Source organism: Myiozetetes cayanensis, unplaced genomic scaffold, assembly GCF_022539395.1.
Source record: "Myiozetetes cayanensis isolate MyiCay16 unplaced genomic scaffold, myiCay2020 scf2-11, whole genome shotgun sequence".
NCBI lineage: Eukaryota > Metazoa > Chordata > Aves > Passeriformes > Tyrannidae > Myiozetetes > Myiozetetes cayanensis.
The window spans coordinates 68,062,931-68,090,600 of record NW_026087411.1 but is presented as its reverse complement, the minus strand read 5'-3'; the positions used below and the strand labels follow the sequence as shown (position 1 = coordinate 68,090,600).

The 27,670-nt window shown below is 39.5% G+C and overlaps 1 protein-coding gene across 2 annotated transcripts in view; it reads right to left on the bottom strand.

The window, feature by feature from the left end:
* The window catches only part of LAMA4 (laminin subunit alpha 4), a 100,991-nt gene that overhangs the window by 40,557 nt on the left and 32,764 nt on the right, over positions 1–27,670 (bottom strand). For both annotated transcript variants that reach the window (XM_050315857.1, XM_050315858.1), the window contains exons 3-13: positions 27,537–27,661; positions 23,826–23,906; positions 18,336–18,550; positions 14,290–14,385; positions 12,259–12,410; positions 12,008–12,118; positions 8,818–8,929; positions 6,598–6,771; positions 5,656–5,849; positions 3,691–3,807; positions 1,574–1,722 (exon numbers count right to left, since the gene is read on the bottom strand). In XM_050315857.1, the coding sequence (XP_050171814.1) occupies positions 1,574–1,722; positions 3,691–3,807; positions 5,656–5,849; positions 6,598–6,771; positions 8,818–8,929; positions 12,008–12,118; positions 12,259–12,410; positions 14,290–14,385; positions 18,336–18,550; positions 23,826–23,906; positions 27,537–27,661 (1,526 nt within the window). The remainder of the gene's footprint in view (positions 1–1,573; positions 1,723–3,690; positions 3,808–5,655; positions 5,850–6,597; positions 6,772–8,817; positions 8,930–12,007; positions 12,119–12,258; positions 12,411–14,289; positions 14,386–18,335; positions 18,551–23,825; positions 23,907–27,536; positions 27,662–27,670) is intronic.

Sequence of the window (27,670 nt, the reverse complement as noted above, 5' to 3'; positions counted from 1 at the left end):
TGGGAAAAGGGGGAGACTGAGATGAAGAACTACCCATGGTCATGAAACTTTGCAAGAAGTTAATTTTGAAAAACACAAGGCAACTTTGATGGCGTGGTTGAGCTTGATTTGCATATTAGGTGATAAATGAGAGATAAGGGGATATTCCAAGCAGCAGCTGGTTCAGGGCTCAACCTTCAGCTGTTAACAATTCTGAATCAATATTATTTTTTAATGTTTTAGTGATAAGCAGATTTCACAGTATATGTGAGATATAGAATTAAATATATATATTTGCATGTGTGTGCATTCACTCCAAAGTGTTTGCACATTGAGGGATTGCTAAATTTCCAGATTCAGCCTTATTGCAAGATTTTTCTGCAGTATTCCCCTAAGGCAAAAGAATAAACTCTATCAAATAAAATCTTAACAGGTTAATAAAGCAAACCTATAAAACCAAAAGGATTTGAGGTCAGGCAAAATGTTTTAAAGGGTTAAAGTTTCACTGCAGGACAATTTTCTTAACAAATAAAAGAATCGGCATATTTCCATATAGATATTTTGTAATTACTTTTGTTTGCTTTTTGTGAAATTCCTAATGTGCTTGACTTGGTAGTAGTTTTTAAATTATTTCAGTAAGGCAGGAAGGCTAGCCATATGGGGTATTTTCTTTCAATTGATTCTACTGCCCCCAGTCAGCTGATCTCAGACTGAACATATTGTTTGGTTTTTAGGTTGTGTATAGTTTGTGTGGCATTATAGAACAGTTTCAGATGTCAGTTTTATGCAGTTGTATAAAAGAAAACCATCTGTTATCTTTTTCTCTATTTTAATCTCCTATCTAGGGCATACTAATATTAAGAAACAACTGGCATTAGGATAATATACTTGAATAGTATTTTAAGTTTATCTTCCAAAAGCGTATGTCCATGGTGTTACTTAAGGCAGAATTCGGTGACATATTTTATTTAGGAATTCATTTACAGCAGTGATTTTTTCCATGGGTAGTCCCAATTGTAAATAAGGTCATATTTCAAATCTGTCTAGAATAGTAGATTTGTACTACTAGTAAGTAAGTAAATTGGTGCGATGTTGATGCATTTAGTATCTCCCAACAAGATAAAAAGACTTACAGTAAATTTTTGATGTTACCCAATTTCATTGGGATGCAACCTACTGAGTATCAGAACTACTCCATCTGTAAACCAGTTCTTGAACAAAAACTATCTCAAAGCCTGTATTGTGTCCTGTAATGCTAAATGTTTTCTGATGTGAATGAACTTACTGATCTGAGCTGTTTCTGCCTGTATTGTTTTACTTTTCAGTAAGCTACCTTTCCTATTCCTTTGTTATTGGAAGAGAATGTCATGCAAGATATGTGTTTAGTCTTTATCCTTTAAAAAGTTTCGTAGGTTTTGCTTAGCTCAGTTTCAGTTTTTCCCTCTGAACCATGACAAGTCCTTCTACACGTGACTTAACACTGATTTGTGTAGCACCTATTTATGGTCGTTGTGTTTCTCCTTGTCTTTTAGTTCATTCAGCTGTTCAGTAAATAGCACTTGTATGAACAGAGTCTACTGAAGTTAAATTTTACCCGTCCAGCTCATCAGCAAGTCTTCTTAGGTTGTGTGTATGATGCATAGCCTTTTCTACCAGTTCATCATCAAACAGAGACAGATTGGCTATTTTTTCTTGCAATTCCTTTTTCGCTCCATCTATTTCTGCGTAGAGCCCTGATGCATTCTGAACAAATTACGGAAAAAAGGAAAGAAGATGAAAACTGTAAAAAATCAAGTCTGTATTTTGATTATTATGTTTTATTTTACTCTTTGTATTACTATACTGTCCCCTTTTTTCTGTTAAAGTTGTTGTGTTTTACATTTTTAAGAGTAAAAGAGGAAAGGTCTAAAGGTGAATGTCAGTATGGAAAGACAAATGCAGGAAGATAAAAATCAACCAAAACTCCAGGAATCCCTTAAGAAGATATTAGAGACATATACATAAAATACAAAAGAAAGACTGATGAGAAATACCTTACTTTATGTCTTGTATGTTTTCTCCAGAATTGTGCCAATAACAAGTCTTTCAAAGTGAAGTGCTAAGAGATGAGGTAATTAAAACTGATCTTTGCAGAAATCCCCTCATTGTGGTTCTTCTAAAGCTGGGAGTTGGGACCCATAATTTTTTTGTTTTTTAATCTCTTCTCTGTGAAGACTGCAGGCCAGAAATTAGGTTTTGCAACTTCTAAATAATATCCATACAAATTAAATAAATATTTCCATGGTTATTTGTCTCATGCATCATCCTCTTACTGCATAGGCCCTGGCATTGTTATGGCCTTGGCCGGCTTCTACTCTCCCAAACCTGCCTCCCTGGGAAGCATGGGACAGTGCCTGTGCCCTGGGTGACAATTTGGCAATTGTTGGAGAGGCCCAGATAGTTTAATTGTACAGCTCTGAATTGTGCCACATTGTATAAAACATGCCCTGACCCCTTTCTGTCTGTGATATTCCTCATGCTAAGTCATCTTGGGTTAGTCTAATTTGTAAATCAGTCCACCTAAATACTACCTATATGTACGTACAGGCAAAGAGAAGTAGTATCCCTTTGCCTTAGCCGTGTTTCCTCCTTATATGAAATAGCTGTGGGGAAGACCAAATGGGCTGCACTTTCTCTTCAACACACAGTCTTGCTGATGTGTTTGAAGATTATAAATTTGACCTCAAAATACATGAAAAAAGGGTGAAATGGAGGGAGAGAAAAAGGATGAATGAAGGAAATGTGAAAGTATTTATTGCTGATGAGGATGAAAGGTGTAGGATGTTTGCATATTACTTCTGTCCCTGCAGTGTGAACATCCTCAGTTTTGTCCCTGCACTGCAAACTTATCCACAGGAGTGAGGAACACAGATTGATAAACTGCAATAATTTCTTTTGCACAAAAAAACCCCCAATATACTGCTTGATCACCCAGGGATGGTTACAAAGTAAGCTTTCTGTTTTCTCAAGTTACTTTTCAAAGAAAAATTAATGACTTTTGATATTTGCTTTTGTGTTAAGAAGTGGGCAACTATGACCAAAGTGAATGATTGTAGGAAATTTAGATTATTTCAAAATTTAAAAATAAATCATGAGGAAAAAACCAGCTTTCATAAATATTTCAGTTATCAAAATCCTAGTTTTATTTTCTTCATCTTTTCATAGAAAATCCAAACCCCTGAAATATCAAAAAAGTTCCTTCAGCACTATGCCTCATTCAAAACACTAGATAGTAATCTACAGTTCCAGAAGAGGATTTCTATGAGACAATCTGTTTATGTATGTTTTACTTATTGCCTGGCTTTAACCCTGATATCTGGGATCTTTAGTCTTCTTCCATGCTCACTGGCGGGTAATAGAAAAGGAATTTAGCATATAGTGCAGTCTTTTACCAGAGCATCTTTTGGCAGCTGCTTATAATGAAATAACTGAGAACTCTAGAGCAAAGTCTTTCATTAAGCTTTTTCTACTGTAAGGTGTTCTTATAATAGAATTATTTTTTGAGGAAGTAAACTGTAATTACAGAGTTTTTAATCCAAAAGTTCTACTTTTTAAGGGGATATTAATCAGTATTTCACCGAAGTAGTATAAAAATGAGAGGTTTTTTATTATTGGTCCAAACACATCAAAATATCAGGACATATCATTTAAACAAGTCACTCAGGCACCTACCTTTATTACCTCACTTAAATCAGAGTTGACCTTCTGTGGTTCTTCCAAAATAGTTGTGGCACTGAGCAGAATGCTGTTCACTTCATCTATTTGCTTTTTTACTTTCTCAAGTTGTTTCTACAAAGAAACCCCAAAACATAAATCAGATCCAATACCATTTCTGCATTGATAAAATACAGTGTCAAGTTATTTCAAAAGATAGTGGTGAACTAAATAGATTGTAGACATATCTGAAGTCTGATTTTCCCAGATATTTGTAATAGCTGCATATTATAATGTGACTGTGCACTTTTTTTGGTTTTGTGAAAGAAATGCTTAGTGGTTTTTTTTTTTTTTTAAATTTATTAATTTTATTTTGTATTGCAGCATAAGCAGTTTTTGGAATGAAACATTATTCAGTGCACTGCCAGCAGAGACAAATTAAACAGGGATTTTTCATAGTGATCTGGAGATTAGTTTTTTCCTGGAGTTTTTTCAAATCTATAGTAGAGAGATCTTTTTTCCTTGTCAACAGTAAAGCATCTGCCTTCATTGTGAGGAGTAATGAAGATCCAACTGGTGAAAAACGGTGAACAAATGCAACTGCACACTTCAAGCTTTGCTTTGTAAGTGTGAGAAAAGCTGCAGCTTGGCACTGTAATTATGAAACAATGGAACAACAGAAGAGGCTTTGTATGGAAGGATTACAACCTCTTGTAGAAGGATTTGTGAGAGCAGCACACCTGATTTCTCCATTGAATTTTTAGACCTTCCACATCAGCATGAACTTCTAGCACTGCAAACTTCAGGAGCTCAAAACTCAGCCTCTGATGCTATGGATCCCAGAGGTTGGCCTGCTTTTGCAAGATTGCTCTTCAAATCACAAAATTGCTCCCTAACCACGCTTATGCTTCAGAATCCAAACAAATTCAGCCACTGAAATGAAAACAGTTTGCTTCAAATGCTCCTAATTTGTTCTCCTTGTTATTTTATTCTTTGCTGAAAAAATAAATGAAAAGTTTTACATGGGATATTCTGGTTTTGCATTCCTTAAAGGAAACTTAGGAACACTGGGAAGGAATCACAGAACTGCTGGGAAGAGAAAAAAAATACTCTTTTTTTATATGGTTGATGGATTGGGTACTTTCCTGGGATAAGAGACTTGAAATTTCAATTTCCTCATCAACCATATGGGATTTGAACCTACTACCACCACTTACAGGCAAACATGCCCCACTTCCATACTGTAGGGGACAGGTCTCTGAGCTCTACTCTGGAACTATTTGTTTGAACAGGTCTCAGGGGAAAACTGCTGTATCCTTATAACTAATCTGTTCACCCAGCAAGTAGGAAGCCCAATTTCAAGGCATCTGTTGTGCAGTAGTTAGACAATGGAGTTATGCATGAAGGTGCAAGGGCCTCCATCTGGTCCCCCTGAAAAAGTGGGGATGCATTTTGTTTAAAGAGGATCAGAGAGAAAGTATGGGTGAGACAGTGTGATTGGACTCAGACCAGGGCACAGATGCAGTGCAGAGTCTTTATAAATAATTGTTTTCATAGAATATAATTACTTTTGCGAGCATGAGGTCCTTTCACATTGTAAGTCAGTAGTACATAATAGGTGAAACAATCCCACCACAATATTTATAGCAGCCATGCTACATGAAATTTCAAGCTTCTCGTGTTTCACTGTAATATGCCTTCCGAGTGTAGGCATAAAGATCCATCTCTTCCTTGGTCTGATGAGACATGACATGCCAAAATTTGTCATTTATTATCACTCCACTAAATAAAAAGTAGTACCTTAAAGTTCCACAACTTATTTCTTAGAACTGAAGAGTCAAACTCATCCTGCTGAGTGGTCCAAGAAATTCTTTTTTGATGTGGTGATTCCTGAATCTAACTTATGTTCAGTGTACTATTTTAAGTAATGGCAGAGATCGAGCATTTGCAGACAACAGTTGTGATAAATGTACTGCACAGTACCTCACGCCTTTGGAGACTGGCTGTGTTTTCCTTATTTATATCCTCCGTTTGCAAAACGTAGTCAAGTGCCTGGTCTAATGCCTCCTCCAGGTCTGACAGCTTCACATTCTGTTCGCTGAGCTGCTCTAGCACATCTGATACTAGGGATCTGGTGTCATTGTACTTCTCATGGAATGCTTCAATTTGCTGTAGCACTAGGAGAAAAATAACAGGCCAATAAATCCAAAGCTCGGACGTCTGTCAAAACTTACCTATACAACAGTTTCTGTTGCTGTTACTCAGGCAAGATTAAAACACATTTTGTAAAGCTCACTTTTGAGATCATGTACTTAGATTTTAATTTTCCTTCCTCTTTTGAAAAGGAAAGTGGCCTCTCATTTCACTATCTCATCTTAATCCTATCAATTCCCTCTCTGAAGTAGAAGTTCTTAAAAGAAACTAGGTCTGTCTTTCCTTGCTTTTCCCTAGTTTGTCATTGTCAAAACCTAGGCAGGCTATTCTGCAGAAGACAGTCCTTAAGTCTCACATTCTGACTCATGTTCACTAAGCTGTGAGAACTAGACTGCCACTCTTTGCTATGCCAGTGTTTTTCTCTCTCTACTAGAGTTTGCTGCCCTCATGGCAGAGCTGGCAGGGGAAAAGACATTCACATGAGCAATTCCAGTCCTGCCATTACGTTCCTAAGCATCTGTTGTTGAGGTGTTGTAGTGCACAGGCACACATAGACACACAGATCTTTTTCTCCCCATTCTGCCATGGGAAGCAGCAAGAACCAGCAGACTTGGAGCAGGCATTTGGAAGCAGCAGCACGTCCAGCGCACCAGTTGGTGCTTGCCAAATGCCTGTCTGTCCTCCCCAAGGGCTCAGCAGTACACCCAGAGCTGCCCAACCCATGCCAGCTGTGCAACACATGGGTGAATGGAAAACAGACTGAAAACTTACACTTCTCTGCTGCGTTTTCCTCCTCATCTGCAAGTTGCCTTTGATTAGTGAAAGGCTTACGAAGTTTGATCTCCTTCAGCATCTCCTCAACCACACTTCGCTTCTGGGCAACTTCGTCAGGGCTCAGCTCTTGTTGTTGTTGAATTGCATAGTATTTTGACTTGCTGCTGATTTCTGGGGGGAAAAAGGGACAGATGGTCAATTCACTGTGACTACAGAGAAGTAAATACTGTGGAGTACTTTTACTTTTGTGAATCCAGATCATGCTATTGGCAAAAGAAAGTTTCAATTATCTTCAACTCTATAGTAGATAATTATTACGTTTAATCCAGTCCTAAAATTAAACCTGTAAAAAAATTCACACATTCTGGTATATGTGGACGTCTCATCAGAAGAAGATGAAATTAAGCAGGCGTGGGCTGTGTGCATGATTTGGCTTGGCAGTTCTCATAAGCTGGAATCATCTTTTTATTTGGAGTTCTGTGGCATGTAGCTGGCTGGGGCTTTCATCCAGGATTGTGGTTTTCAAGAGCTGCTGCAAAAATCTTATGTGTATTAAATAACAACAATGGTAAGGAGAAATGTTATGTTTATTAAATAACAACAATGGTAAGGAGACTGAAGTAACCTCTTTTTCCATCTGCAGAAGTTTGAGGTACCCTGAAGAGGTATACTGCCTTGCTGGTTTGGAGATAGATACTATTTCAAGGTTTTGAAACAGTTCAAAACTATTCAACACTGTTGGATCCCTGCAGCTAAAGTGAGTTTACCAATCTCCAGTGTAAGCATTACAAAGTTTATCCACTTCTCACTCCCTGTCCTCGAATACAAATCACCATCTCTTTTATACCCTTTGATGTGCATGCCTTTGGCTTGTAGTTATCGCTACTTTTGTGGATAACCAGAGCTGGCAAAACCAGCACTATGTATTTGTAAGATTTTTTACAAAAGATAGATATGTAATTGTGGCACCACTTATTCTTTGGCAGAGTGTCTTTGTATGCATTTTCTTGCTGGGCCCTTAGCCCATTAGTGAAGCTTTAAAGGCTCATACTGAGCAGTAACTGATCACGACCATGGATTTCTTTTTCCTCATGCTGGCACACACACATACACATTCTCTTCAGTAAAGAGTGGTTTGCCTTCTGTAGGGTGATGGCTCTGTAGAATAATGGTTTTGATCATAGTGGAAATAATTTTCACCTATTTGTTTCCAGCTGTTTTCACTCTCTTTATTCACAGCCATGGACGTTGCTTCTTCTATAACAGCTTAACCTGGTTGTGTTATTTGTGTGCCAAACTAGATACCTATCTGCCTTATGCAGTTCCTGTCCTGCCTCAAAACAACTAATGATATAAAAGAATGATCCACAGACATCAACATGATTGTTAGTGACATACAATGAGGCTCATGCTGATGCTTATACTCAGTAATTATAGAAATAGAGTGTGACAAATGACCAGACAGCCAAAGGTGGTTTAGCATTAGATGTGAAAGGTGGTAGTACAGATGTAACATCTCAAGAGCCTGGTATTAGCCTGCCTCTTTTGTGTGGTGGGATATATTAACCATTTTTGCTGAAATAAAGTAATGGTTGGAGCACCCATGGAGGTAAGGATAAGCAAAGATAACAGCTGATATGTAACCACTCTTTCTTACACAAGTTGCCACATAGCTTGCAATAACTGCTAAAATAGAACTACTCAGGTCTATTAATCAAATACTTCCATTGAAAAAGGGCTGTTTAACCGCAACTACCAGTCTATTCTATTCTAGTGCCACAGACAGCTTTTGTATACTGCTGGCTTTGCCGAAGCCTGGGGAAACCCCTGTATTCTACAGCAGGATGGAGGCTTTCATGGTGCAACTCTACAGGAGACAGATATTTTTGAGTACATTCATTCTGGGGTTTATTGCTTTCTGTAGGTATTGAAGAAGAGGCTGCAATTGGTTTAGTCTTATTTTTATATATGAGGATGATAAGGATATGTCATAGATGTTCCAGAGGAAGATGATTATCTCTGACTAGGAAATCTTTTTTAAGTGCAGTTGTGTTTGGGAAGCATTTACTGTTTTCATAAATTACATACTGTCTTATATATTGAAGGATAAACCCTTTGATATGTAAGACAGTAAAAATTCTTGAAAATTCATTAACACATGAAGGTTTCATTAATACATTCTTGACATTGAGCTGAGCCAGAAAGAAATCTATTTACCTTCAATGTTATCTCTGATGTTATTGAGCTGCTGCACAAGCTGAGTAGCACGGTTGTTGGTATCTATGGTTTCCTTCTGTACCAATAGGCCTTTGCTGGATGCTTCACTTCCCTATGAATAAAGCATATGAAGTAAACATTAGATTTCTTTTCAGAGTTGAGGATAAGCAGTATAAACACACATTTTGTTTTCTCCTGATGAGCATGTGAAAGTCCTTTTTATCATATAAACTGATATTTACAAAGGTGCTCAGAGTGCAGATCTGTCTTGTTGGTGTTTTCAGAATTGCAGAGTGAGAGATTAAAAGTTGTCCCATATTTTTCCATCATTTACCGCAATCAAATTTTCATAAATTATGTACAGTTGTAAAATTCCATCTGATGAGTCTCCCAGGCATTCAGTGGGACTGGCTCATTTTGTTGGGTATGGCGTCTCCTGAGGGGGCATATAGAATGAAGAAGAAGATGTCAAACTCGCAATCATTTGTAGATCAGTGTCTTCCTCAAGTGAGGTCCCCAGTGCTGAATCTTATTCAAAGTAAGAAAAAGCATGAGGATTGAAAATACTCTGAAAAGCGTAACCACTCTCCTATACTACTGTGTTGGAGGCTGTACTCTGCATATGCAAGGGAAACAGAGAGCTACCATATCACAGTCACCATCTTTTCAAGAAGGTTGCTGACTCTGTGAGTCTTTAGACTTAATTTTCTCTGTTATTTCCTAGGAGAAAGAAAACAACATGACCACTGTGCCATCAACCTTTCATGGACCCTTTGTGTGTGTGTGTGTGTGTGTGTGTGTGTGTGTAAGTCCACACCACACATGTACCAGCAGTAAGATGTTTGATTCACAGTCTCCATTGGGCTGCATCAGCAAAATTATCAACTATTAAAGCTGCTTTCTGGGTTTAGAGTGCCCTGATACCTCATAAGGTAGAAGATACTCAGCTGTTGGTATGCTCACTTGGTACTTGTTTGACCCTGCAAGAAGTGCAGAGGGCTCAGCCGTGGTCTGGCTGCAGGTTCAGCGCTGGCAGCAGCCTTCTCCCACCTTTTCAGCTGGGGTTTGCACAGGCCCCAGGTGGCATTTGAAGGCAGGGCCAGGGCATCCAGCACTGCTAAGAGGGATGGGCATACTGATAAAACAAATATAAGGGTTAGTAGAAAGGATTCTGGTGCATGTCTGCCAAACATTCAGGATCAAGCTACACGCTGTTTTACTCAAAGCTCGTCCTGTGCAGACTCAAGGAGCTACAGGTCACATTTACTGTTCTCATTTAGCAGGAGATTTTACCTACAGTTGGTGCATTCATCCTGTCTTTGGGGTTTAGATCAGAATCTGCAGCAACAGAGAGACATGGGGACATGCATGTGAAGTGCTCTGAACAGAAAACGCTGCATATCTCTGCAAAACCCTAGGCCCTAGCACCCATTTTTCTATGAAGTGCCTTGAAAGAGCACAGATCCAATGTATTCAGAGTTATTATTGTGGTATTTCTCCCAGTCTGAGAGTCTGGGGCCATTATTTCCCTGCCTTTGCAAGCAATCACATGTGGAACAAGCATTAGAAGTAACAAGGGAGAAAAAACAGAGGAAACACTGAATTTATTTGTTCAAGGACAATAAAATTGAGGAATGAGCTTAGAAATGCCCAGATAGTACTGAAAATGAAATGTTATTATCCAAAGTCACTAAATATTCATAGAAAACCTAATGCCTTAATCATCTGGCTCACCAACTGCATAGAGGGACACTGAGGCATGTGAGTTCTGACAGATATTCACAGATACAGAGTTCTGTGTGTGAGCTGATTTAATCAAAGCTCTCTTGAGCACAGGCATAGTCTGTATAATTCCTAGATGCCCTTTATACTAAGTAACTGTTGATTAAAAACACCCAAACCCAAATTTCCCGTTTTCCTTTGTGTTTTTATTTTTTTTTCTCCCTACTTGCTCCTGTATTTGAGTTTTAGTTTGAGGTATAATTTTAATTTGTCTTGTGAAAGAATTGCTATAGTGAATATAAGGTCTGACATTTTGCAATAAGCACGAAATATAATCTAGTCCTAATACAGCTATGGTTATCTCTGATAATAGCATAGAGGGATGGATTTTACTAATATATATATATCATAGTAAAAGAAAGATGTTTAATATTATCTTTTTAAAATAAAGAAGCAATTCTGAACCCTATTTTAGTCTTAACATATAAAATAACAGTATCCTTCCAGGGAGCAATGAAAGTGTTGTGGGATCTGAGAGTAGATAACCATAATTTTATAGCCTGGCAATTTGATGTGGGTTCAGCATTTATGACTACAATTGTGTTAAAAATAACTTGAGTGCTGATCAGGCTCCTGCCTCAGTAGATACATGAAAAACCTTTTAAACTGGCAGGTTTATAATATATTTTGAAATGTCTAATTGTGGCTAATTTAGTTTTATGAGAGCATACATGTAAAATAGATATAGTACAAATGCTCCCAAATCAATCTGAATTAGTTTAGTGTTGGTTACTTCACCTAACTAGAAAACAAAATGTGAAAGAGAAAGGCAGTGCGTCTATCTCAGATCAACCATGTTGTGTAGGGGGTAAGTGGGAACTCAGATCTGAGGGGAAGCTTTTTGTGATTGGTGTCAAACCTCCAAACATACTCAACACACTTTGGCCTTAACTCCTTCCTTTTCTGTGAAGAGGACTTGATAGGTCATTTATTAGGAATTAATGACCTTGATAGGTTATTAATGATAATTTTAATTCAGAGTTAAAGTAGAAAGCTAGAAATAGAAGGTTCTCACAGCTGTCTTTCAGGGCACACACACTCTTGTTTGGTGAATCCAGAGAATCAGACTATGTGTTAGGAAATATGTTTTTGCTATGAGAGGTCAAACACTGGAACAGGTTTCACAGAGAGGTGGTCGATATTTTTGCTATGAGAGGTCAAACACTGGAACAGGTTTCACAGAGAGGTGGTTGATGTCCCATGTTTGTCAGAGTTTAAGCAGCATTTGTACAATGCCCTTAATAAAATGCTTTAGCTTTTGATCAGCCCTGTATTGGTCAGGCAGTTGAACTAGGTGATCATTGTAGGTTCCTTCCAACTGGAACTATTCTATACACACCTCTTGTGCCAACAGGCAACTGTGACAACATGCAAACTTCAGAGTTTTAGCAGGATGCTATAAACAAACCTGTTCATCAAGTGTTGTTGCATCTCTCAGGAGATCATTCATTTCATCTGCAGCATCTTCAACCTTGATAGTCCAAAGCCCAACACTGCTCTTCTTTTTGGACATTGCCTCCTGTGTGTGGGGATAAAAAGTCAGTGTATCTGAAAAAAACTATTTGTCTAGTGAGGGTAGGGATTGAAATTTACAGGAATGCAGTGGAAAGTCAAAGATTTAAATTACATTAAAAAATAAAATGTCATCAATGTTTGTACCTGGAGATGGGTGGTAGTGAGGTTCAAGTCATTCAAGCGCTTTTGGGCAGCAAGACCTGTAGAAATGCTCAGTAAAGTCGATTTGCTTTCATCGATAGCCAGAACTGATAATCGGATATCATCTGTCAAATCCCAAATACATTTATCACAGCCTGAAAAGAAAGAAAGAAAAGAAAAGAGCATCATTTTTCTTTAGTGTTTGTGTCAATTAACAGCAAATATCTTAAATTCACATTATAAATTCATTTTATAGTGCTCTTGGCCCGTGGTGTTCCCTCTCTTTGATGGATGTCATTGATGGATCTTGATGGATACCCTTTCTTTCACTTTCATCCACCTACTTCCAAGGTCCCAGAGTACAAATATGACGTTTCCAGCTGAGCAGCACCAGATGGGACTTCTCAAAGTGGCTGCTGCTGCAGCAATTCCGTAATCAGCAGGGAGAGAGGGAGAGGTATTTCCTGGCTATTCCCTAGGCTCTGTGTGTTTGTGGCCTAAAAGGATAATAGATGAGGGTCAAAAACCCCCTGCATTTTCTCAGAACCCAAAACTCTGTATTTAAAGTTTAGCGGTATGAGAAGTAAAGATGTCCAGCACATGGGCTTTTGACTACCTATTTGATTAGGAGGGCAACTTCTAAAACCACAGTTATACCTGAAAAGTGCTTGGGCAGAACTATATCCTTGTTTCTGCTGAATGATTGCAATGCCACCTCGTTTTTAGTAATATTGGTGCCATCACTAAACACAAGAGACTTAGGTGAATGTGAAACACAGATTCCTAAAGACAACTTTTGCTTAATATTCTAGCAGCTCCCAAATGCTTTCCTTCTTGTTGCTCTTCAGGCATATGACCTCTCTTCTTGGGAGTCAGTCTAGGATAAATGGTCTGCATTATACCACAGATATAAATATATTAACGTTTAAGAAATATCAGTGGTTACCAATAGTTACAACATAATGCTCCAGGAAACTCTCCAGGTTTACTATCATTAGAATATGGAGATAGTGGAAAAGCAACTGGCTGATGGATATATGTCAAATTGTCAGTAGCAACAATCTATATTAGATGTGCTCATTTTGGCTGGGGTAGGATTAATTTTCTTCACAGTGCCTATTAGGGGGCTGCGTTTTGGATTTGTGCTGAACACAGGGTTGATAATATAGAGACATTTTTATTATAGCTGAGCAGTGCTCACGCAGAGCCAAAGCCTTTTCTGCTTTTCGTACTGCTGGTGAGCAGACTTGGGCTGTGTTGGAAATTGGAAGGAGACACAGGACAGTGACCCCAACTGACCAAAGGCATATTCCATACCATATGACATCATGCTTAGTATATAAAGCAGGGGGAAGAAGGAGGAAGGGAGGTGATGCTTAGAGTGATAATGTTTGTCTTCCCAAGTAATTGTTACAGGGGATGGGGCCCTGCTGTCCTAGAAATGTCTGAACACCCACTTGCCCATGGGAAGGAGGGAATTAATTCCTTGTTTTGCTTTGTTTGCATGCGTGGTTTTTGTTTTCCCGGTTAAACAATTTTAATTTGAACCCATGAGTTTTCTGCATTTTGCCTGTTTGATTCTCTCCCTGACCCTGTTGAAGTTGAGTGAGCAGCTGTGTGGTACTTGGTTGCTGGGGTTAAACCACAGCAGATGTATGACTAGAAACCCATAAATTAAGTTGGAACAGGTGAAGTTGTGAGGGCAGTTTTCAGGGCCAAATATTATTTTACAGGCACTGTGGATCAAAATCTATGGAAGTGGTTTTGGTGACAGTTTTCTACTGCCCTGCAGCTTGTACCTGAACATGCAGTCTATATTGCAAAGTTAGACATACCCAGGTACTCAAACAATTGTGTGAGATCATGTTTAAATACTCAATCAGGTCACTGCGTATATTCCCAAATTTAAACGCTCTTTGGGACCAAGGTCGAAGTGGTGAGTCCACTGGAGTACCGAGCTCTAAGCTAGTATTTGTAAGCTTCTAAGTACAAGAGCGATATTAATTTTCGGTATTCTTGTGATAATGGTCTTACTGATGGTTGGGCAGTCTGTGTCAGTAGAAGCTTCAGGACTGTCTGCGAGGCATTCTCCAGTCTGGCTGTCACACATTCTCCCTCCACAGTTACATGCTGGGGGAAAAAAGAAAGGACTTTTGAAAGAATAATCTTCAAAATGTACAATTCCCCTTCCCCCCCCCCCCCAACACTTGTGAAATTATTTTATTTAGGATTGTGCATGAATAGTCAAACCAATATCAAGAACTTAGACTGCTTTTTCCTTCAGTATGTAGAAAAAGGTTTTTTTTCCACTGTGTCAAAATGAACCAAATGCAGTATAAAGTGGAAACCAGAATGAGAACACCTCTGCTGAGATTTCTTTTTTGAAGCCTGGTTTACAAGCAGAGTCAGCGAGGCCAGAGTTGCCCAGATGGGTTATTGTGCATCAGTATCTAGAGACAACGACTTTTAAGAGATGTGCTAAGAAAAAGAGCACAACTAAAGTTAATTATTAGTTACAAGTTTCTCCAAAGCACTGTAGAATTTATCAGCACTGTGTCAGGTTGTCACTTAAAAGGCTTTGCAGCTATCGGGGATTGATAGTGGACTCCAATTCCATCACCACCTTGAACATATCAAAAAGTAAATATCTCCTACCACTTACAGTGAAGAATAAATGACATTTTACATTTTTTCAAACTTTTTATTGCCAGCACAAGCAGCTTTTTAAAAAGTCTACTTTTTAATCTAAAGTGGCTCTTTCAAGGTTTGATTGGCCTTTTGAAATATATTGTTTTAAAGATTAAAGTATTCTTCAAATACTTTGATACAGTAACAAAAACTCAAGCAGAACATAACAACAGCCACAACTTTTCTGAAATTAACTTTGCTCTTGTGATTTACAGTTTTCAGCAAAATCTCATGTAACAAAATATTTTACCACCATTTTATTGCAGCCCTTTCATTTTTCTCTATGAATTGCCCTTGTATTTACATTTCACATTGCACATTCAAGGAATTATCAGTGAAAATATGTAAAACAGCTTCAAAGACAACATAATGCAGTAACATTAGAATAACTCTGTATAAGTGGATCAGTGTTTGTAGAACTAATCAGTTTTTGTGCTAATGTAAGAACAGAAATTGGTCATGAATTTTCTGGTGCAGTCGGTATTTTGACTTTATCCCAGTCTGTATGAACTGGGCGCCTCCCAGCTTTTGGATCTACAAGTATTTTTAATTTGCTACTTTTTTGTTAAGAAGTGAAAGAAAAGTCTCAGTTGAAAGCAGAGATTTCTCTTTACCTGTATCTTGGAAACTAGGTTGCCATGTCCTGATGGCACGATCACAGTTACAAGGTTAAAATTTGGATGAGATCAATGCTCAAGTAAATAAAATTGTGTCTTCTTATTTAAATGAATATCTGTTAGTTTGCTACACAAAAACTTGTAGCAAAATAATTTCAAAAGCAGTCCTGACCATTTTTCAACTACTTGTTTAAGAGGTACCACATTTTTAGTAGGGAATTAAGACTTTCAGTGCTACTGTGGTTTACTGGTGGAGAAATCCTCTGAATTTACCTTTATTTCTGAGAGACATTTGTGGAGAGTTTTGAAGTGTGGCTAAAGGATGAATGATTAAAAAAAGAATTTTTAAAAGCAGCTGAAAACTACTGTTCACAGCTACACAGGTTTTATCTTTGTGCTCAAAAGAAAAAAAGATGATCTTGGTTGGTTACTGTTGTTTGTTCCTTTAGTTCTCTGGCGTTTCTTTGTTCTGTATACCCTTTGAGATGCTCTGTGGAAACCCTGTATGCAGACTATCTTGATTCTTCCAATAGTTTTGTTTCTGTATTTTTGAATTTTAAAGAAGATATTTGTGTCATTTCAGAATCCATTCTAAACAATACTTTCTAATTGTTCCCCAATGCCAAACAAAGTATAAGCTTTCCCTGCAAACTACATGAATAGTTTGAATATCATGGATGTAATGATGTACTGCAATCTATGCAGCACTATCAAGTACAGCACATTGTAGTGCTCAGCAGAAATGAAGATGAAACAAGAAGTGTGTAATTCTCTGAAGCATAATACTGAAAAAACAGGATTTGCTAGATGAACTTCAATATTAAATTCACTTTTAAATAGAAAAAAGCCGTACCTCTCACAACATATCCAAGTGCCTAAGCACTTTTAATTTTTAGCAAAGATCAAGCGCTACAAGGAAATCTGCTAACAAAGAGAATTACCATGCTTATTTGTAGTCTGCTTGAAAAGCCTGTATAGAGAAGTCCTGTGCACCTACTCAAGGGTACAAACAAAAAAACTATAATCAATTTGACTTGAGTTTCAAAACTGTGTGTTCAGAGATGCCTTCCAAAATTATGTATCACATAACCTCTTTAGACACTTGGAATACCCTGTAATCCTCAGATTTCTGGCAAAGCTACTCTTAGGTGTTTGAAGCTTTGCTTTTTCTTTTGCCTATGGCCAGGGCACAATTCCTGTGGTTTACTGAGTTGAAGTTCTGGGTGTGTTTCTCCTGCCTCATGGAATTCATCAGCCGCAGACTAGATCCTGTCATTCATTCCTTATGGGAGAAGTGCAGTTAAATCATCTCAGGGGAGGTGAATTAGGCAGTGAACTTCAAAAACAAGGTTTCCTTTTGCAACCTCAAAATCACAGAGGGTGCCTAGATCCAAGCAGGAGGTGAGTTTTGGGGCACTGTGTTCCCTACGAGCTGATGTCTTTTTAGCTAGTTTGGACACATGGCTTTGGCTTTTGGGATTACTGTGCATGAGCACTATCTCTTCCTGTTCTTATAAACGGAAAATAAACATGTGAATAAGTGATGTGAGTTACATCCTGGAGATGGACGCTCAACTTCCATCTATCACTGGAACATAAAACCAGAAAGGACCAATAGTAATATCATATGGTGTCCCCTACAAATGAAGATAGCAGCAAAGGGACACTTGAGTATGGAATGTCCTCACAGACTCCATCCTGTGGGTCCAAAAACACACCTAGTAAGGTTGTAAAAAGCTAAGTTCAAGTGGACAGTGAGTTGCAAAAAGGATCAAGACATTGCTAAGGCCCTGAGGCCTGTAGCTCTGTATCTTGAGGTTCTGGAACACTTCTGAGGTCCAAGTTGGGTGCATGCTTTGTCTGTGTCTTATCTTTGAGTCAGATGAAGAGGTAGAAGGGATTTGTCTCCCCAGTTTCTGTTCTGGTCCTTCAGGGAAAGACCCTTCCATAGAGGTTGGGAGGGAGCCCCAAGGTCCTTGCTCTGAGTTACCTGCATTTTGCAGTAGCTATTCCTAAGTGCTTTGAAAGAGGAAGTAAACTTGTCTCCCAGAGCCAAAGCAAGGACGGAGGGCATGAGTTCAAAGGATTGAACTCAATAGAAATCAGGAGAATAATTATATGAGAGGAGATGAATCTTTCGAGCCCTCTGTACAGGTATGTTTTGGTAAGGTCCTCTGGGTAGCACTGTACCAGACTCTTAAAGTACAGACAGTCATCTCTGGTGTGGAAATACTGTAACCAGCAAGATTACACAGACTCAAAGGAAATGCAGAATACATTACCACTGTGGAAACTAGCAGAAAGTGAGTGGGGATTGGGTCAGGGCAGGAAGGATGATCCTGTTCCCCTAAAAAAATACTGTCAAGTCTTCAAGCACCATCAGTCTGAGTGGTCATGTTGGGCAGCACATGGTGTGGACAAGCATAAAGGTGAAGTCTCTGTCCAAAGAAAGCTTAGACACCCTTATTTAAAACAAGATTCAGGAGGACACAACAGTGCCTACATTAATCCTGCCCAGGCACTAAAGATGTTGGAGTCTGGGATCTGAGACTTGCTCATGGCACTGGAAAGAGATATTTCCCCGCCACCAGGGATGATTCAACTGAACAGACATCCAAATTATCCCACCAGGTAGATGGCTGGGAGCACTGCCTGCCTCCCAGGGCCACAGATGCCTTCTAACTGTTTCACGTATCTCCGATATTTGAGAGATCATCCATAGATCGTGCTGTGCTGCCTTTTCCTCAGCATTGCTGGGCTAAACTGAAACAATACCTGTACAGTTTTTAGCAAATCTGGCGTCCCCATAGTAACCCGGAGCGCATCGTTCACACTTGAAGCCGCTGGTGTTGTGCAGGCAGTTGCGGCATTGGCCAGTCACTTCATCACAGTCTTCAAAAATCATGTTTGGGTCTGAGTTGCCATTGCAGTCACATTTTTTACAAGTGCTTCCAATTAGCAAAGGGTTCCCATAGTAACCAGGGGCACACCTGAAAGGAAGAACGAACCTGTCAATGACAAGCAATGACATTCCCATCTGCAGTACCATTTTTTCTGACCTTATTTATGTTACCAGGAATTGATGACTGTCTGCAGCTGCTAATGGACAGGAGGCAAATTAGGAGCTGTATTTCTGCAGAGGCTGCTTTGTACTCTAATCCTAATCTGTATAGTTATATATTTTTCCCTTTTTGAACACCCCTGGTATTTCATGCACACCAGTCTGCATTGATTTATTTTTTCTGTGTGTCTTTAGCAGTGAAATTATTTGTCTTCTATTGTTTTAAAATCTGTGACAGAATGACCTTGGCAGAGAAGCAGCTGTACAGTGTTTATTTTGGTCTCTTTCAGCTTTGGATCTCACCAACTATATTGTGTTATGTAGGAAACTGGGGTAAGCATTTCATGATGCTGAAACTCAGAGGAAGTTCAGACTTATTTTTATTATAAATGTACATAAAAAGTACTGAGCATGAAAGGTTTATAGAAATACTTCTATGGTGAGGTATTAGGGTGGTTTCTGATTTTTGCAAAACAGAAGAGGCACTGAACCAGACTACATTTTTCATATCTGTTTGATGTTAGGCTGCTGGATGAGGGCAAAAGGCTGAAATCGGCCAGCAGCCTGGGAAGGGAGGATTCCTCTGTAGGTTTTTGGAGGGAGAGAGGGAGGTGGGTACCAAGCACCACAGAGAAGGCCTGAAATGGGTCCAAATTTCTTATCGTGTTTTGTCATGTTTGGGAAGCATTTCAGCTGAGAATTTTCTACAGCTTAAAATGGAAGAGATGTTGAAACTGTGGTGATTTTTGAGAGCCTAGACAAACCAGTAGTATGAACCATTCTCAGATGACCAGTGGCCCTAAGCTAAGAGGTAGTAACATATTTGGTCATCATTTGAAAAAAACGTGTCTCAGTGAGAGATGTTTCTGCTAATATCAGGGAGTGTGCTTAGTCCTACAAGCAAGAGGAACTTTTGCAAAACAACCAGTGAGGCAAAGAGAACTGGTACTGGGGTGAGCATGGAGCAGCGTATGAAAGCAAATCCTCAGTCAAGGGATTCACTGGAGGATCTTGCAGCTGGAGCAGCATGGAACAGTGTCTGATGGACTGGAGGGGTCAGCTAGAAGGACAGGGGCAACCCACACTGTTCACAGTGTTACTGCATGGTGGCAGGAGGGCCCATGACCCAGAAGCCTGGGGCACAGAGATCAGAGACTTATATCCCCAAACTGGAAATGAGGAATTACTGCAGGGAGGGGAATAACTAGCTGGTGTAGCAATTGGTGGCTGAAGAAATTGGAGGCTTGAATAGTTGCTGCAATGTCTTAGGTAAGGAGCGTTTGTTGTAGTTAATTTTGTTTTATCACCATGTTGTCCTTGTCTTCCATCCACAAAGTCCTGTTTAACGTGTTGTTTGTTCTGCTGTTGGTGGGTGGGGAGGGTGAGCACTCAGGCAGTTCAGTTAAATTTTCATATATTCTGGCTGGATACCCGAGCCAAGGTCTCTTGTCTCCTAAAATCTGAACATAGTCAAATTCAGGTTCTGCCATGTCTGAACAATGAAAATATGGGAGATCCGATAAAAGCTTTGAGGTTTGATCTGTTCTTACTTTTGCTGATTTTTTTTTTAATAAGAAAGTAATTTTCTCAACACTAGCTTTGTTCATCTTCCAATCCTGAACCCCCACAGTAAAAACACATAAAATTTTAAGTATCTTAATATAAACCACTTGGCTGCCTCAAATACTGCTTTTGTCAATGACAAAGGCTCTTTTTGTATCTTTGCAGCACTGCCAGAATCTTTGGTGCAGATTTTATCATTTGGGTTACCCAGATGTAAAGAATAAAGATGTGACTGAGAGTTCTGTGCATCCCTTGAAGAACTGTGAATGCTAAACTGAGTGCAGAGTGTAATTTATCTGACTTTGGTAGAGTCACTGCCCATTCCTGTGGGAGTTCGAGCAGGCAGTGATGGATAAAGCTACCATTTAATCATGCCAAAAGTCTTGCTATGATTTGCTGATATTTCAGACAATGTGAGATTGTAGTATTTTTCCAAATTTCAGTATTTCAGAACGTTTATGAAGCTTGAACAAGGAAAAAACCCCTCTGCGTTGTTGCTGGTTGTTTTTTGTTGGTTTGTTTGTTTTTTGGGTTTTTTTTGTTTGTTTGTTTGTTTTTTCAATCTGTAAAAGCATTTGATTTATTATGAACTATATAATCTTGAAGGGTTTGGTTTGCTGTAGTTCGGTACTTTCCAAATGATCATCTGTCTAATGTGGCCACCAAGTCACAGAGGCCACTGAGCAGGGCTGGGGTCAGACCAGCCTTTTACTTACTGCTAGCCAGCATCTACCCAAGACTGTGTGCTGTCCTCTTCAGGCATGCAGTGTCTGCCCTCTCACTGGGACAAAGGAATTTTCCCTTTCTTCTTTGCTGATATATACCATTCAGTTCACTTGCCAGGAATGTAGTGGACATTTCCTCACATCCTCACAGATACACTTTGTAAGTGCTCCTTTTTATGACTACCTGAGGCACTGGAACAGGTTGCCCAGAGAAGTTGTGGATGCCCCATCTGTGGAGGTGTTCAAGGCCAGGTTGGATGAGGCCTTGAGCAACCTGGTGTATTAGTAGGTGTCCCTGCCCATGGCAGGGGGTTGGAACTAGATGATCTTGAAGATCCCTCAAAACCAGAACTATTCTGTGAGTCTATAACTCACCTTTATTATATTTTCTTATCTGGAGCAGCTGTTTAAAACAGAAAGAGAAGCTTCAAGAGCTGAAAGGTAATGTGTCACCTTCCCCTTCCCTTTGCCACTCAGATCATCTCATAGGGCTGAGGCACTTGGCCTCTTTTGAATAATGGGTAGCATGTGAGAAGAGCAGAGACCACTGACTGAAAATGTACTGGTTGATCTCTGCACTTCATGGCCCGAAAAAATTCAGAGGCCTGCATTAAATGTATTTTCCTTCGTTATATCAATAGATGACTCCTTTTTGCTAACAAAGGATGTTTCCTCTGCCATAATAAACCTGCTAAGCTATCTTTGTTTCATTTTGCAGCTATAGTTTCTTCCTGTAATTATTGGTGAATAAGAAATTAACTTCCTCTTCCTTGGCAATGCCAAAAGAACCTTTTTAATTTATTTGCTTTAGAAACTAAAGTGTCATTTGTTCAGTTATTTTTTTTACATTTGGGCATTAACAAAACCTGCGTTCATCAGCTACTACCCTCCTGCCTTATTACTGAAGTCCAGGAAAAAATTATTAATTCCTAAATTTCAAATTGGGAAGCTGGTTTTCTCGACTCCTAGCAAGGGCCTCTGTGAATTCACAGCACTATTTCCTGGCAAACATAAACTGGATAAGTTTGTGCCAAACCTCTAGAGCAGCACAAGAAAGCCTCCTACACAAATGCCAGAGGAAATGGAGCAGGTTGCCTCCCTGTGAGCTGTTTTGGGGATCCCACATGCTGCCGGTTGAAGGGTGTTCTGCAGCTCACTGTAACAGGGTGCCTGTCACCAACTACTGTGGAGAGCTGGGAGTGAGAACTGGAAACAGGATGTAGCCTTCGTCTCCCTGGGGACAGGAGTGGCTCTTTGAGCTGCAGGCAGGGACAAGAGCAATGACCCTTCTTGGTCAGGATCCCCCAGTCCTCCTGTCAGAAAGCCCATGGCCCAATGGCTGCAGTGGGAGTAGGGAGTGGTGACAGCAGCCAGTGCCATATGTGAAGTAGGGACTTGCTCTTTAGCAAGTGGACAGGGACAAGCAATGCATCATCCATCTTTGAAATGCTTTTTTGATGTTTCTGACACAAATGGAAGGAGGACCAGGAGCCTACCAGAAGGCAAGTCCTATCTCTCCCTGCTTGCTGCTTATCCCAGCAATTAGGGAAGGTCTTAATGTGGTGACCAGGACAGGCTGATTTCTTTCTGTAGCTTTTTCTACACAGCTTTGCCCTCCTTAGGACAGATGCACTGTGTCAGGCTGGGTAGTAGCTATTAGAAAACAAAGCCAATGCTATTTTCTGCTGTTCCTATGCATCTGCTGCCCATTTCATAGGATTTGTATTGCTTGTAGTCTAGGCTGACATTTTAATAACCATTAAGAAATCTTACTGACCTTTTAATTGTCTGTATTATCCTTTGTGTATAAACCTGACATTTTGGAAGAACAAAAGAAAACAGTCATGGGCCTGTAAACAAGGGTGGGTTTTTTTTAGTTGTGTGCCATCTGTCTAAAGGGCTTTCACTGTTGCTGTTACCACATTAATGATGTGGAGGTAATTTACTGATGGTTTTGCATCATCTGTAAGGGGAAAAACCTTCACTCATTTGTTCACCTTACCTTTTTCATATCGATTTCTCTTTGCATCTTAAGCATCCCTTTTCTCCCTTCTCTAACAGTTACATTAAGTATCATTTGAATTCAAGACGTGCCCATTAATGACAGTTGATTGAAGACTTAAATACTTTAGATGATTTAAGGGAAAAAAAGAGATGTTTATGAAGCCAGCGTCTGAGCCGTCCTATACCCTTCAATCCTTGTGTTAGAGCTGTTTTAATTTATTGGCTGCTCAAGGACAATTCCTGAATTATAATCAGGCCTCTGACGTTCCTTGAGACATCATCCATGTGTGTTCATAGCGAGTAAGACAGCCTCTTACAGGACAGGAGAGGTAGTTATATTTCTGTTGTACAGCTCCATTTATTGGTGTACTTCGTTATTTAGAAAATATTTACTGAAAATTGTTTATGGACACGAGGAAAATTTCAAATGCAACACTGGCCTATGCTTGCTTGTTTGACTTTTTTGAATTATGTTTGTGAAGTGCCTTTAAAATGTAACTAAAAAAGCTGCATCCGCTCATTAAGAATTTGACTCAATAATAGATTTTGTTTTTGTCTTAGAAAAATTTATTCAGTAGAAGCCTGCTATATGTTTTAGAGTGCTGAATTTCAAGGGGCATCTATGTGGTGGTTATTTTTCTCTTCAGCTGCTATTTCTGATTTGTATGAAGGTACACAAAGTGAAGGAAATACATCAAAATACATCAGATGTAAATGTCTGTCTTATGCTGATGTGTCTCCACAGAAAGTTTTAGTTGTTTTTAGTAGACTCTGAATGAGATAATTTAACAGACATGATTTAACCTGATGAAAACAAATGCACCAGATTTCTCAACCATGTGAGAAGATTCCCTTAAAAAAATCTGGACTTAGGTACTGCTGATCAGCCAGTCATCCTAATTTTTTCCTTACCTTTCACAGTTGGGTCCTGCATAGTTTTCTTTACAGACACAACGCACACTTCCACTTTTTCTGTAACAGGAGACTGCAAAACTGGAATTTCATTAGAATGAATAATTAGAGCAGGCAACAGCAAGCACTTGGGAATATTTCTTTGTTAAATTATGGACATTTTACTGTCAGTTTGAACTCTGGCTCTTGATGACTCTTTGCTGGATAGGTATTAAGCTCTTTATATTATTCACATCATACCCCTTGTTTAGTAATTTTAATTAGTATAGAAAGCAATCATTAATATATAGTACTATGGAGCTGTATAAATGCATACATACATACATATATATATACATATATAAAAGTTCTTGCCTTTGTTTTCATATGTTTTCAGGATGTAACAAATGATTAACTAAATACACCATCCAAAGAACAGCAGTAGCCAGATGTGGAAAGTACAAATTGTATATACACTTCGAACACAGTGGTGGACATCTCTTAAATACATTTGCAGAAAAGAAGAGATACAGTTCTAAAGATGTTTCTAGTTAGTTTGTAATATGTGTGAATAAATTTCTGCCAGCACTAGAAAGCAACCCGAGTAGTGAGTGACAGCACTTGCCAGCTGCAGATCCTCAGTTGTTAAAACGCAGCTCCCAAGCCACAGGGTGTTGGGCAGCTGTGGCTCAGTTGCAACCCTTTCACACTGGACAAAAGACTCAGATCAATGGCAAAGAGCATGAGCCATGCACTGCTTGTTCCAGGAGTAAACAGCATTGAAAGATGACAAGAATTCCTGCATAATTTCAGTTCCTGCCAGCATTTCTCAGCTGGTTGAACAACCAGAGATATATAAATCTGTGCCTGGATCTCTGGATCTCTCTGCTCTGTCTCAAAACATTTCATGTAATCAGAGAGAACATAAAATGAGATGCTTCTCACAGAATTCACAAATTAACTTCTGTGCAGCTTTTACAAGAACATATTGAGAAAATCATAATAATTTGGCAGGCTTGTAGTTCTGTTAAAGAGACTAATTACTTCACATAGTTGAAAAAACCACATTGTGGATCTAAGTTATGAAATACAACTAAAATCTGAAGTTTTATACTTTTTGTGATCTTTTAAGGGGGAAAAAAAAGAGGTGGTATGATTCTCTGGAGTTTGAAAAGAAATAACATCTGCTAGACTGTGAAGCAACCTCTATCCCCCTTTTTGTTATTCCAAAGAGATGACGTTACACTTCATGTGTAATGTCCAAAAGTTACTCCAAAAATTCCCAGGATAGCAGAATATGAAGATATCCTGGTCAGAAAATCTAGAGACACACATCTGAGTTCCTGGAAAAAATATCTATCCGATGAGTCTGTCAGTTTACAGATTTGGTCATTCTGTCTAGTATGAATTCACTGGCTACTTCCAAAATAAAACACAGTGCAAAAACAACGTCCTTTGAATTTAAGACATTTAATGCTTCTCTGATTTATGGTAGAGTTATTATTTTTCCTTACTATATATGGAGTAGGATTAATGAAGGAAAATTGAAAAAAAAACTAAGAAAGAACATTTTTTCTTTGAATATAGTTATGCAAGGCTTAATGTTACTCAATTATTATTACCCTGTTCCAGACCCAGCTGAAAACTATTTCTGTGGTCAAGTCTTTCTCATGCAGGAAGCTGAACAGGCAATTTCTGCACATTATTTAAATAGGGGTATGAGGAAAATTGGGATGGGATATTGCTTCAATTATTGCCTTCGGTACTTTTCTGAGGGAAAACTCTGAAAAGCTGAAGTAGATTTTTACTGGGATAGTTTTAAATGGGAGACATATCATTGAACATAGAACATCCTGAGATGGAAGGGACCCATGAGGCTCATCAAGTCCAAATGCTGTAACTGCTGCTAATGGAGAAGCATCTGCATTCAGAGTTTGTGCAACTTCTGTTCTCCCTTCCCAGTCCCATGCTGCTGTCCTTTTGGGTTTGGGGTTTCCTTATCACTAGTGGTTTGAAATAGGAGAGGCATTATGTCCCTAGCAGAAGGACTAAGGAGCATGTTGAAGCAGGGAATGCTCTTTGGCCTCTGCTCCCATCTCACATAGCACTGGCCGAGATAGGCTGTAGGTCAGGTCCCTGTTGGTCTTGCTGCACTGAGCCCTGCTCAGTGCCTGGTGGATTGACCAGCTCCCTGCTGTCAGGGGGCACTGCTGAAGAGCCCAGTGTGCTGCAGGACTAGGCAGGATCTGGGTGAGTGCAAACCTAGCCATGCTGTGTCAAATCATGCCATAGGGAGGACAGACCAGACTTTAATTGGCTGACTTCGCCTAGTAGAGACTGGATCTTGTGCTGTAGTGCCTCAGGCATGTGCAGCCCAGGTTGTGGCTGAGAGAACAGCCTCTTACACTGAAGTGGCTGCTCTGTGCCCAGCAGGCTAAAAAAGTCACTTTGCGAAGGGAAAAGCACTACTTCTGACTGTTTCTACTTCTTCAGGCACTACAGCTGTTACTGAAACTGGAGGAAGTAGTCTGCTTCATCTGTGAGCTCACTCACTCCTAAGCCTTTCTGTAAGTGAGCAAAGCCAGGTTCTTCCACTGTCTCTGGAGGATTTTCTCTGTAATCCAGGCAAAGCTGAAGTTTTTCAACATAGCTGTTCTCCACCCCATGGCTCTTTCACATGTCTACAGCTCACTGCAAAAGCCAGAGGTGATCTGCAGGAATTTGGCCGGAGTGATTTTGTTTCATTGCCAGGTTGAGCCTTGAGCAGCTGAACAAAATGCAGCTCATCCCACTTTAAGGCTGTGTGAGTAATTCTATGGCAACAGCAAACAAATACAGTGAGGACAAAATTCCCTTTGCTGAGAAGCCCTGCTGAAAGCAGAATGGAAAACAATACAAGGGGAGTACGTAGCTCCCTGAGAAACAACTTCAACCTATTGGCAACAATTTACTAGGGTCTCCTCTATGCATTATGGTGAGATTTGCAGAGATACCTCTCTCCCAGAGGATGAAACTTGAGCAGGATGCAGTTGATTATTTTTTTCAGCTGCATTACTGACATACCACTCACAGTTTCTAATGGCTGGTCATAGTTTGTAGTTTTTATTATTTTTTTTTTTTTTTTCTGAAGGCACAAAGCACTCAGCAGCTGGAGCTCTTTGGCTTGATCTTTTTCTGTCAGACTTCAGAGTTTGTTACCTAAAAGTAACTGGGCACCATACCTATCACAGGGTCCTCTGGTTCTTTCTTTTTAAATGTTTCCTCTACTAACCAGATCCAACTGCTGTTGACTCAGGAGACTGACAGGTTATGCTTTTTTTGTGGTTACTTTTACCCTTCAGAGGGCATGGACTGATCTTTCTGTCTCTCTGTCTCAGCCACATACATCCCTGATGCCACCTTCCTTGGGAATTGGACTTTAGGAGACTCTTAAAAGCAAGCAGACAACTGAATAATCTCTCCTACATAAAAGAGAGTGAACTTGAATTTGCTCAAATATTTTCTCCTCCCTCCTGGTAAACATTTATATGAGCACTGAAGGATACTTTACACCTTCCAAGTGAAATGCTGTTTCCCGTGCTTATAAATGTGAGCAGCTGCTACTCCTCTTATATTCCCCCATTTGTCAAGGGCAGCAGCCTTGTTTCCTGCATCGAGGAAGGGATGCTGAAACCCCCTTGGGAAGGCTCAAAGCCAGTCCAAATCAAAGAAAAGCAAAGACTTTTTACATACTTGGAATGTTCTGGCAGAGGACAGGGACAGGGCTGGCAGAACGTGGGCACTCCTCTGACAACATCACCAATGAAGCCATCTGGACACTGCTCACAGTGCTGTCCTGTTGTGTTTCTCTGGCAGTCCTTCAGTGG